Genomic DNA, 13,066 nt, shown 5'->3' with positions numbered 1-13,066 from the left:
TCACCTTCAACAACTTTTTCTTTTACACCTACATATTTTTCTTGTTGAGTTGACATACATTTCTTATTTTCAGGAACGAAATTAAGTGGTTACGGTTTTATCAGAGGAATCTACTAGCATGCTTTTCAACTTGAAATTTATGGTGAGTAACTGTTTCCTGTGTGTGCACGCTGTTGGTTTATAGGTCATCTGGTCCAGTGATTAAAACACATTTCAGCCAATATGGCCTGATATTGGTCTATCACAGATATATATAGATATTGATATCAGTGTATATCTTTCCGATATGCACTTTTTTTGCAGAATATATAATTCAGACAGGGCTGATTTGGATTTTTTTTTTTTTTTTTTTCAAATTAATTTTTTATTTAAATGCTCGGCAATTGACTCATAGTGAACATCCAGAACTGAAGTTTATTTAGCTGTTTTTATTTATTCCTTATTTTCTCAGTATTCCTTTATAGAGAAAATAAAAAGTAAAAATCTGTAACTTAAATATTCTGTAATAAAGTTATTTCTTTAAGAAATCAGCCTTCTTAGTACCTTTGCATAGTCACACATAGAAGAGGTCTGTTTTCATTCCGGCTCAAAAATTCACAGTATGAGTCACCATATTGGTAATCCATGGTTTTTTCCCTCCTAAGATCTGTTTTGGTATCAGTCTCAACAATCCCATACTGTTTTTTTTCCCTGTACAGTTTTTGATGTTTTAATGTCTGTTCTCTTGTCTTGTATAGGATGTAACAGGATGAAACGTCTCAGGTCCTCAAGCAGCAGCGACAGTTCAGACAATGAGAGTGAGTCATCTGTTGAAAGGACCCCTTAACCTAAACGGGACTCTTTTATTTATTTATTTATTTATTTATTTATTTTGCTGCTCTTTTATTCACATCTTTCGTCTTTCTTCAGGTCCCTCTACCTCCTTTTGCTCCTCCAACAAGTATGGCAGCAAACCTGGAACCCCCGCCTCCAACCAGAAGAAACCGGCTGAAGTAAGTTCCTGTTGTGGCCGTCAGGCTCTGCGCTGCATTAAAGGGATAGTTTGGATCATTTGATGTGGGGTTGTGTGTGGTACTTAGTCAGTGTATTAGCTACAGTGGATGGCAGTCGACATGCCTCCAGATTGGAGAAACTGAGAGGACAACCAGGAAGGAAGCTAAGCAATGTTATTTAACCACTTAAAATGGCCCACCTACCAAAAAAGTTTAATTGTAAGCTACGTTTAGAATATTTTCATCACTTAACTTTGCCGTCAGACAGCTTTCACTGATGGGAAAACGCTGCTATATAAGCCCAGTATCGCTCTCTCCAAGCCAACAAAACTCCATAGGAGAAATCAGTCATTTTACCTTGCAGAACACAGGAGTGTCAGGTCTACCACTACCTCGATCTGTTAGTTTGATTGTGGTATTGTGTGACTTCAGTGTTTTAGAGGGGTACATTGGATTCACCAAAGTCACACAATAAAACAAATTAACTAACCAATTGAGGCAGCAGGAGACCAGTAACTCCTGTGTTCTGCAGGGTAAAATTACTGGTTTCTGCCATGGAGCCTGGTTCATTTGGGGAAAGGTGTCCTGCTGGAAAACACTGTCTGACAGTGAGGTGAAGTGTTTGAAATATTCTGAATACCAACCTGGGCCTGTGCTGATCGCCATCCAGACTAATAATAATCCGAACTATCCCTCTAAACATGAGCACCAGTGTGTTTGTGTGTGTGACTGATTGCTGAGTGCTGTGGCCTCTCCCACAGGTGTTCAGAAAAGACCTGATCAGTGCCATGAAACTGCCTGACTCCCACCATGTGTCCCCAGAGGACTACTACCTGCTGGCGGACACTTGGAAGCAGGAGTGGGAGAAGGGAGTCCAGGTGCTGGCGAGTCCAGACAACATCCCAGAGCCGTCAGTCAGGTAACGGATTTCCCAGAGGTCCTGCTATTGACTAAACAGTCTAAATGTGCTATTATGCTGACTGATTTGTCTTCTGTGTCCAGAGTTATGGTGGAGAAGTCCAAGGAGGTGCTTTACTCCCACCAGAGAAAGTACATCCAGTGCTCGAGCCAGGACTCAACAGAACCAGGTTATGTCAACATCAGAGAGCTGGCGGAGGCCATGTGTCGCTATGATCTGGATGAGGTGGACCTTTACTGGCTACACACGCTCAACAGAGAGCTCGACCGCATGGGTGAGGGATAAGATCATGATGGCATAATGCACCGTTACACTTGCATAGTGCTGTTTTTTTGGACAGAAACTCACTGTGGAACACGGACATCTGTCTCTCTGAGCTTGAAATAAGAGCATTAAGATTTAGACTCATGATGTCCCACCAGTCTGCTGGGGTTTCTCTGACCGCGTGGGGTTTTGTTCTTGTTTGTCTTCCAGGAGAGGAGCCCATAGACGAGCTGACAATGGAGCGCGCCATGGAGACCCTGGAGAGGCAGTGCCATGACAACATGAACCATGCCATCGAGACTGTGGAAGGCCTGGGGATTGAATATGACGAGGATGTCATTTGCGATGTGTGCCGCTCCCCCGACAGCGAAGAGGGCAACGACATGGTGTTCTGTGACAAGTGCAACATCTGTGTGCACCAGGTAAACACGAGTACAGCTCATCATACAGGCAACATGCTGATTCATTGATTAGTTAGATAATAGACAATATATCAGTTCTGATTTTGATGCTCTAAAGGCACTTCTCAGTTACAAGTGACAGCTGGGGCTGCAGTGTCATTCTAAGGAAAATTAGTTGCAAACTTCACAGTTTCTTTTGATATCTTACTGACGATTAATTGTGACAATAATTGGGATTAATCGTTATTTGCAGCCCTTGTGTCCACTCCGCTCACCAAACGTTCTAACCCGCTGTTCTCCCCACAGGCCTGTTATGGCATCGTCAAAGTGCCTGTTGGAAACTGGCTGTGCAGGACGTGTGTCCTCGGCATCGACCCTCAGTGCCTTCTGTGTCCTAAGAAGGGCGGTGCAATGAAGGCCACACGCGCGGGCACCAAGTGGGCTCATGTAAGCTGTGCGCTGTGGATACCAGAGGTAAATAAACACTCAGATCATCTGCTTTTCTCTTTATATTATTCTACAGGAAGTGTAGCGTAACCTGTCATTATGCTGCACCTGTTCTTCTTCTCTAGGTGAGCATCGCTTGTCCTGAGCGGATGGAGCCCATCACCAAAGTCTCCCACATCCCCCCCAGCCGCTGGTCTCTCATCTGCAGTCTGTGTAAACTCAAGACAGGCGCATGTATCCAGGTGAGTGTGGAAGTGTGTGTGTGTTTTGCAGTGAAAAATAATTTGCTATCAGTATACAGTAGAGCAGATATTCTCAAACTTATGAATGCCAGAGCCCAGGTTGAAATTTGAAAATCTTCTGAGGCCAACCCTCGATGTAAAAACTTCATGCTGTTCTAGTGGAACAGAAGGGCATGACTAGCTCAACATATACATGCCAAACACATGTGGATGGTTCTTTTGTGTCAATAACATCTCAGCAGGCAGTGATGGTTGGAGAAAAAGTCATGTTTGCAACTTTTCCTACACTAATAGTTTGAGATTTTGGAAAATATGCTTAACACAGAGTTAGATGACAAGATTGATACCACCCTCCTCTCTGTATGCTACAGCTAACAGCTAGTTAGTTAGCTTGGCATAAAGACTGGAAACAGGGGCTCTTATCAAGACTTCAGGAAGTGACTGCACCCAGCCAAGAAATAGTCCAGCACATGACCTCCCTGTGAAACTACATTGGCTTTTGGGTTTTGTAGAGATAAATTTATAGAGATGCACTGATTACAATTTGAAGCCAATTCAGATGTTTGTTTTTTTTAAGCCTGACCTGCTTATTCAGATTTTGGCCAGTTCTAATTTTCCATATTTTTAACTGTAATTGATGGCATACACTAACACAAACACTATTCATGTTAAAACATGGACTTTCAAGAAACTTTTTCTTACATTTTCTCAAAAAGAGCTCCAGGTTGCTGCCAGCCCTCGTCTTTTCTCTCTCTTTTCTCTCTCTTTTCTCTCTCTCTCTCTCTCTCTCTCTCTCTCTCTCTCTCTCTCTCTCTCTCTCTCTCTCTCTCCTTTTTCAAACTTTCCTTCTCCCCTCTTCTCTTCTCCTGACTGCTCTCACATTTTGTTGCCTTCTCTACTCATGTCTTCTCTATTTGTCCCTCTCTTCTTTCCCTGACTCTTCTCTTGACCCTGTTCTAAGGCTTTGTAACTCCTCTTCACACCAACACCATGCTAGTGAGTGTGGCTGTGACCAGTGCTGTTGAATATAGCTGTGATGTTACTTTCTGTTTCACTGTCTGCGTGACCTGAGCCATTGTGCCATGCACAGAATCTAATATATCTGGCACCGATCAGCTGATCACTGGTTATGACTAATCAAGCTGAAGACAATGGTTCTGGTCCCTCTCCAATCAATCAGTGCATCTTTAGATTAATAAACACAATATAACAAAATGTTAATTATTGAGCTTTTTTGCTACCCTTGGACAGAGCCAGGCTAGTTCTTGCCAGTATTTGTGCTAAACTAAGCTAACAGTTTTCTAGCTGTAGCTTCAGATTTAGCATATAGTGATGATAGCGGAATCAGTATTTTTATCAGATTTTTTGCAAGTATATATCCCAAAAAGTCAAACCTCATTGTCCTTCTTTTAGTCTGTGTTACTAAGATAATTTCTTAGGATCATCCCACAACCATCCAGACAATAATCCAGTAATGAAGTTACTGGAGGAATTGGGTTCCTGCAAAATATGTAAATTCATAAATGCTGCCCAAACCATAATCTTGTTATTCCCAGTAACTGTGTTAGAATCCAAGTAAACATAATAACCTGCCCCCCTCCCTGCCTCACAGTGCTCGGTAAAGAACTGCACCACTCCTTTCCATGTGACCTGTGCCTTTGAGCACAGCCTGGAGATGAAGACCATCCTGGATGAAGGGGATGAAGTCAAGTTCAAGTCTTACTGCCTCAAGCACAGCAAGTCTAAAACTGGGGAGGCCGGCCTGAGCCCAGCTCGCTCGAAACCCCCTGCCGAGGCGGAGAAGGTGGGCCAGCGGGCACAGAGACTGCAGGAGCTGGAGGAGGACTTCTACACGCTAATCCAGCCGGAGGAGCTGGCCCAGAGCCTCGGGCTGTCAGAGCACCTGGCGGACTTCATCTACCAGTACTGGAAGCTGAAGAGGAAAGCTCACTTTAACAAAGCTCTGCTGCCCCCTAAAGAGGAGGAGGAGAACCTGGTGCTGCAGCCCCAGGAGGACAGCATCCACACACGCATGCGGATGTTCATGCACCTGCGGCAGGATTTGGAGAGGGTGGGTGTTTTTTTGTTTTTTTTTAAACACAGCAGTGATTCTTAATTTAGTTCCTTTAATATTCCTTAATGGGCTTTCTTTAGAAGGAGTATTTGAGTATAGCACATAATCACATATTTCATGTTTTATTATTAACCATCTCAAAATTCCTCTATGATCCCATTAGCATAGACATAAATACTACACTGCCAGCTCAAATCCATTTTTGCATAACCAGATTGTATCCAGGTTGAATTTTGAAAGTCTGGATGGCAAAGAAAAACACATGAAGTACGATTTTCACAAACAGGATCCAAACCACTTTTGGAGGCGGTTTGAAATGTGAGTCCAGTTGGATTTCTGCAGGCGCATTTCCACCCGGAAGCTTTGGCCACTCAAATCAAATTTCAAAGTGTCTTCTGCGTCACTTGCAACAGAAGTCACAACAGCATCAAATTGTTGTGCGTCAGAACAGTGGAGAAGAATCCACGCTGCAGCTAGCAGTACAGAGGACTGACAGGACGATGAAATAAACTGTCTGTTGGCAGTTTGGGGGGAGACTTCTGTACAGACAAAGCTGGAAGGAACCCACCAGGCTGAGGCAATTTATCCAGAGAGATGTTATGTATTGGTGATGTTTGGCCACACAAATCCGATCTGTTAACTTGAAAATAACAGCAGGGACAGTCGGTCTTAAAGATCTGATTTGCCTGCAGTGTCAACAAAAGAAACTCCAGATTAAACTATGATTTTCATTTTTTCTTAATTCTAGGTTTGTGTCAGGAAATGAATTTCCTGAGCTGACTTACAGTGACACATTTTTTGTGTTTTTTGTAATTGCTGTTTTAAATCAGACCTCTACAAATCAATCTGTGTACAACAGCATAAAAATTCTGCAGCAGGCCCTGGAGGACGTATGAAAGTAGAGATAAAATGGATACAAAAGTTGGGAGACATCCTGGAGGAAAATTTGCTGCAGTCTGCAAGAGAACTGCCACTTAGAAAAAAACAGCAACACACAAAGTGGCTTTAAAACAACAGTGTTACTGTCCTGGTCCAGGCAGTGAAGAATTTGTGGCAGAACTTGAAAATCGCAATTCAGAGTCAAGTCAAGAAAAATGGAGGTAAAAACTAACAAGGCTGTAATCAAGCCTCTGACTTCAGAGGTGAGGCATGAGGGTTTCATCTATGGCTGTAAATACTGAGAATCAATTATTTTGACTATTACAAATGGCAGAAGATAGTGAAAAAAGCCTGATGTGACATCTTTTAAACACTAGTTTTGTTGGACCAACAGTCCAAAACCCCAAATGATTTGGTTTATTGTTATCAGTTTGAACGTCAAGTCAGATTTTATTTATATAGCCCAAAATCACAAATCACAATTTGCAAACACCTTTTTTGATTATTTTATTTCAACTTTTTCACAATAAAACATACACACACACACACACACACACACACACACGATAGACGTAAAGCACCCAATACCATTAACATAAAGTAACCAAAAAAATAGACGGGGATTCGGAGCTCCTAGAATTAGTCCAAAGATGCTAATCCACAACAATATTAACCGAAGGGGAGGGAGACTGTCCCTTCCTCCAGGAAAGTCAAGAGCATGAAAGATAAAGAACCCAAGTCAAAATAAAAAACACACACATGGGTGGATGATTGTCAGAATATCTGTCACTACAGGATAAGGCAGGGTTTGCACACATTATAACATCATACAAAATAGCAGCAGGGCTGTTAAGCTGTATGGTTAGGTCTCACCAAGTAGTTCCTGTCCCATCAGCCCTTGAAACCATTTCATTGGATCACCTTTTGATACATGGGGACAATGGAAACTCCAGTTTAGTAATATTTTTTTAACTGCAACTATGCCTGTCTTGAAGTCTAAGAACTGCAAAGAGCAGAAAAGATCTTTACACGTGTGGTGTCATGGTTGTTTGTACTGGACGGTGTTTGATTTGTTGTCTTTATATTTCTGCGTTGTGCAGGTGAGGAACTTGTGTTACATGGTGAGTCGGCGGGAGAAGTTGAAGCTGCTGCAGAGTAAAGCCCAGGAGCAGATGTTCAACTTACATGTGAAGCTGGTGAACCAGGAGCTCTCTGCTGGTGAGCCATCTGCTGTGCTTCAGCTTGCCAGTCATTATTATATGACAAGACAATGTTTTAGGATTAAAAAAAACATTGATTCCAGTAATATTCTTGCATTTTTTCTTCATATTTAGTTGTTGTATGTGAATCAGAGCTGAGTCTTGAACATCTTTCTTTGTCGACAGGCCTTCCCTCTTCGTACCCAGTGGACAGCATGCTGTTTCGTCCTCCTCCAAGGATAACCCTGAAGCTGAAAATGCCCAAGTCTTCCAGTCTTGGAAATGGAAGTTCTAGTTCCAAAACTGGAAATGGGCCGCTCTGCCCGGACAATAGCGGCAATGTTGCTGAACATGCAGGAGAAGGGCTGGGTCAAGGGAAGCCTCAGCTGCATGGACGTAGTCGGAAAGACGAGCGCTCCAATGGGCGGCTGTCTTCCTCGAGCAGCTTGGTGCCGCCTGTCAAACCCACAGGCAAACCTTTAGCTCTGCATGCCGCACTCCACGGCCACTCCTCCAACGGCAACGGCAAACTGGACCAAGACCGAGCGTGCGGGGCTAAGTCTAACGGCCTCTTCGAGAAGTTTGTTGCTCAGAAGGACAGTTCCTGCCAGACACCCACTGACCAGGACGCCTCAAATCAGGCTTTGGACAAGAGCAGCTTTCGCAAGTCTGCCATGGAGCACTTTGGCAGGTCCTTCAAAGAGGCGACCATTAATTTGGTACGGACCACAGAGGACCTGCGGGCCTCTGACAAACTGTCCCGAAAGGGCTCAGCCAAGGACAAGCTGTGGGCTAAACCCGCATCTGAACACAAAGTGAAAAAATCGTACCAGGACAGCGACGGATACTGTCCCGACCTGGAGCTCAGTGACTCAGAGCCCGAGGCCAAAGGGAAGCACAGGCGGCAGGTTGGGCTGCCTCAGCCGGACGCTCCAAGGAAAGGGGTCAATCGTGGGAAACAGTCGCTGGGCTCTAGACACCCCATGCAAAGGTGACGGCTGTTTGTTCACTCTGCTCACTGCCGCCACCGTTGTCTCCTGACCTTCTTCCCAAGTGCCAGGCCATCTCTGTGAACACATCTCCTCCATCAGGGACCAGACCCAAGATCCCCAGCAAACACAGAGCAGAAGATGCATGAAGGGTTGTCAAGAACATCAACCTGTGGGTTTCATAAAGAAACGTAGCTTTGTGTTAGGTTAAGAGGAACAGATCTGTCAGTCTTCTGAGATTATCATGGTTGCCTTTCATTGGGCTTGCATTATATTGTGTACTCAACTTTGTATTAAAAGAATAGTTCAGATTATTTGATGTGGGGTTGTATGAGGCATTTATTGACAGTCAGGGCCAATACCTTCAGTAGATGCTGGTTAATATGCCCGCAAGTTAAGTGAAGCAGAGAGGGACACCAGCACAGATGCTAAGCAATGTACTGCAGTAGACAGGGTCTGCAACATAAGGTATTTTAACCACTTCAAAAAGATCCACTGAAAAATGTGTCTGTATAAGTGTGCATATTATATTATATTCAGAGTATGTTCACTGCTCTACAGAATGCCTTTCAGACGGCCTTTTCTGATGAGAAACCACTGATATATAAGCCAAATATGGCTCTCTCCAAACCAACCAAACTCCACAGGTGAAATCAGTAATTTTTTAACGTGCAGAACACGGTACTAGTTACTGGTCTACGGCTGCCTCTGCGTTTGTTTGTTTGTTTGTTTGTGTTGTTGCATGACTTCAGTGAATCAAACTATCCATTTAAAACACAGGAGTCCCACAATAACATAGACAGATCAACAGATGGCAAGATCGAGGCAGCGGCAGACCAGCAACTCCTGTGTTCTGCCAGATAAAATTACTGATTTCGCCTATGGAGTTTGGTTGGTTTAGAGAGTGATATTTTGCTTGTGTAACAGTGGTTTCCTGTTGGAAAAGGCTGTCTGGCGGCAAGGTAAAGTATTCAAAATATAGTGTGCAACTGATGACGGTGGAGCTTTTATTTATGTGGCTAAAATAGGTTTTGTTGCTGACCCTGTCCACAGCAGCACATTGCTTAGCTTTCGTGCTGGTACTCCTCTCTGCTTCTTCAAACTGGGGGTGTACTGACTGTGGTCTGCTGTAGGTAATACACTGACTACTTCATACAACCCCACATCAAATAATCTGAACTATCTTTTTATGCACTCCTGCTCCTCCACACACAGGTTCAATTTGCCGCTGACTAAAACTGCTGTTAATAAGATGTTGAAATTGGGATGTAAATAATGTTAACTGAATCACGCACATTCCACTTAAGTCAATTGAACTGAATCAGAGAAATTAAAGCCGAGATGCCAGATGAAATGATTTTTTAGTGAATTCTCGTGTCTCCTGCACCTGTTTCTTGCACACTGTCTGTCACAGTTAATCTGCTCCCCACAGGCAGTAAACTGATTTGGTGACCTTTTATATTTGTCAAGTAGTGGAGTTGTTTTTAGGAACACAAATGCCTTTTGTGTGTAGGAATGCAGTTTCACACTATTAGTCCTGGTTAGATTAAAGGATGAAAAGCATCATGTTCTTGTCTCCCAATGGGGAAAAAGTGTGTAAGACAGTATAATTACATTCCCTGATGTGTTCTTCGCTCATGTCTTTGAACCTGGATGTATAAAAGCAAAGCCTGAGTACAGATATGTAATCCATTGCCTTTATTACTGGTCACATGATTAGCCTTCATTATTACAGACTCATCTGGAAATCACCCTGGGATCTTGGCATATTTGCAGTCTTATCTGTTACTTGTGTCACTTTTTGATAATAAAAGACCTGGTGTGTTTGGTTTTTGGTAGGGCTGAATATTGTTTGATTTTTTTATATACAAATGCCAATTCAGTACTTTTAATCATGTTACTTTGTGAAGTATGAACTTTTTTTTTTTTTTTTTTTTTTACCACAAAAAGCTTTATTTTGTATTTTAAAAAAAGGGCCAAATTTCTCAAACACATCAGTGTTTAATGGTGTCTTAATACAAACGTAAATTCAATAAAATGAGGATATCAATGATTATTGGATAGAAGGATATCAGAATAAATAATCTGGCTAAGCATTTGGTGTCAACTTTCAGTGCTTTTGTCACCAGTATTCCTTGCAACCAACCTGTGTCACCCTCCCCTTCCAAGTGTGCAAGTCAACCTACACTAGCTGCAAAAAACACTCTAGACCTAGTGTGTGGTTTGTCTGTTCTGGGCTACTGTAGAAACATGGCAGCCTCCTCATCACTGCAATAATTTTACAAACACACTTTACACCCTATTAGAGCTGCAAGGGTTAATTGATTATTAAATTAATCACCAACTATTTTGATAATCGAGTAATCAGTTTGAGAATTTTTTTCTTTTTAAAGAAAAAAATCAAGTCTCTGACTCTTCTTTCCTAAATGTGAATAATTTATGGTTTCTTTATTCCTCTATGATAGTAAACTGATTATTTTTTTAGTTGTGGGCAAAACGACATTTGAGGACATCACCTTAATCAATCAAGAAAATAATTGACCGATTAATCGACTATAAAAATAAGTTGCAGCTCTGTGTGTAGAGGGGTGGAGTATTTACAAAGTGGTTACTGGTCAGCAAGGACTAATCACAAAGATAGTACATTATTGTACTTAACTGTACACTACATCCCTGCTGTGTGAATGAAAACTGCCTAAATACATTTTTGTTCTTTTGGCCTTCTTTTCATTATGTTGTTCCAACAACAGACTGCTGTGACTGAAGTGGGTTGTGAATTGCAAAAACAGGTGCAAATTCAGAAACATTAATTTTTCACTGAAACATTAGGGACATTCATATGCATTTTCACATGCCACGTTATGTTCCTACTTTGGAAAGTGCATTTTTAAATAAATTTTTTAAATGAATAGTTGTGTTCTTTGTGAAGATAATAGGCAATGGTACAAAACCCTCCAATATGAAAGTGCATCTATTATCTGCAAGCAGCTGTAAAGTCACATTCTTGCAATTTAGTCAAATGTTTGCTGTGCAAAACTTTTCACACCACAGCCATATTGATGTGAAATAGTAGGGTAAACATAGGTGTTACTAACTAAGGTCCCATTCCATTTAGTGTAACAGAGCCTTTCCAGTGAGCCAACATGCACAATAGCAGCATCCTGACTCTGTTTGACTTGAACAAAACTGAAGGTAATTAGCATCACTGATAAAAGCCTGTGATCATCCTGTCGTTTCATGTCAAAATGGCTGCTGTGAAAAGAGGCTTTTCTGGAAGAAAGAATGAATGAATGAGTCACTCCTGTGCTGGCAAAACATCAGTAGGAGTCTTACAATCAAGCCATTCTTTACCCTCTCATGATTTGTATCAGTTATTTGGAAGGGAAGCTAGATGGCAGCATCGCCGCACTTTTTAAATCAACTACAATCATCACAGCACAGTGTGTGCAGGTCTGTTTCACTGCAGACATGATGCCTCGTCAGAGCAGGAGCAGCACAGGTGTTGTTAATTACATTAATAAATGATGGCTGTAATCTGTTATGTGCATCACTGATCCAACACAATGAAACTAAACGAAATGAAATGAACTCATAATTAATGTTAATAATTAAACCTGTTCAGCTTTCACAGATCACATGTCAAAATATCTGCTGTTTAAACAAACAAACAAATAAAAAAAAAAACCATTTCATAGGAAAAGTAAACCTCTGCTGTGGTTTGATCCAGAGTCAGCAAGGATGTACTCGTCTTAAATCAGTTTGCTGGTTAGTGCTGTTTCAGGCTTTATTGACCTGCTGAAGAAGCTGAGGAGGAGCCACGTTATCTTTCTCTTGGGAAGCACATTTTACTACAAAGGTCAGTGGTCCAGAATCATTACCCTTTAATGTTTAGGTGCATTTTAAGATAAAGTGACAGCTGCCAGATAGTATGTGGATGACATCTGTGGCATATTTGACAGGCATTTGCTACTAAACACATCTAATATCATCAAAATACAGCTGGTATTTAAAAGTGTAATGGAAAAAAAACTTTTTTTGACACAGATGTTATGACTGGGCCAGCAGTTACAAATCTTTTTGTCTTGTGACCAAAGCGGCGAGATATTGAATTGTGACCTTGTCACAGGCTGCTTGTGTCTGAGCCGTTCGACCAGAAAGTGCTGTTTCCTCTTTGCTCTTTTTCATTTCAACAGCTGTTAGAGGCCTCAGCAGGCAGAACTATACAAAAGTATGAAATAAAAAAGCAAAACTAGAAAAGTACAAATTTCCTCTGCGATACATAGGCCTATATTTCATTTCAAATCATTTATGAGGAAGGAAATGTTCAGATCAAGGATACACAGAATGTAAACCTAACTTTTAAAGGTATGGTCTGTTAAAGGTACCTTATGAAGTTTTTGACCACTTGTAGCACCATGGAGCAATGTTTTTATAAGTGTTTTTTTTGTTTTTTGAGCGCATAATGAACGAGATACACACTCTATCTAAGATTGTATTTCTTTGCGCAGCAGTCATGGTAGTCAAGGCAAAGAAGAAAACAGTAAACTAGCAAACAGATGAAGAATTTAAAGGTCCAGTGTGTAAAATTTATGGGGATTTATTGGCAGAAAATCACAGAAATTGAGTATAATAAATAACATGTATATTGTCATTATGGCAT

General features: G+C 41.6%; 1 protein-coding gene across 1 annotated transcript; it reads left to right on the top strand.

Moving 5' to 3' along the window:
- The first annotated feature begins 740 nt into the window (after positions 1-740).
- On the top strand, positions 741-8,720 carry jade3 (jade family PHD finger 3). The gene is made up of 10 exons (XM_084722624.1): positions 741-797; positions 910-992; positions 1,754-1,911; positions 1,995-2,185; positions 2,386-2,597; positions 2,883-3,050; positions 3,149-3,265; positions 4,878-5,336; positions 7,319-7,436; positions 7,604-8,720. Exons 1-10 carry the CDS (start codon positions 749-751, stop codon positions 8,410-8,412), a joined length of 2,364 nt encoding a protein of 787 aa, XP_084578750.1. The 5' UTR covers positions 741-748; the 3' UTR covers positions 8,413-8,720.
- The last annotated feature ends 4,346 nt before the right edge of the window (positions 8,721-13,066 follow it).

This window comes from Lutjanus erythropterus, chromosome 7, assembly GCF_056507025.1.
Source record: "Lutjanus erythropterus isolate fLutEry1 chromosome 7, fLutEry1.hap2, whole genome shotgun sequence".
In the NCBI taxonomy this organism is placed as follows: domain Eukaryota; kingdom Metazoa; phylum Chordata; class Actinopteri; order Lutjaniformes; family Lutjanidae; genus Lutjanus; species Lutjanus erythropterus.
This window is presented reverse-complemented; position numbering and strand designations above follow the sequence as displayed.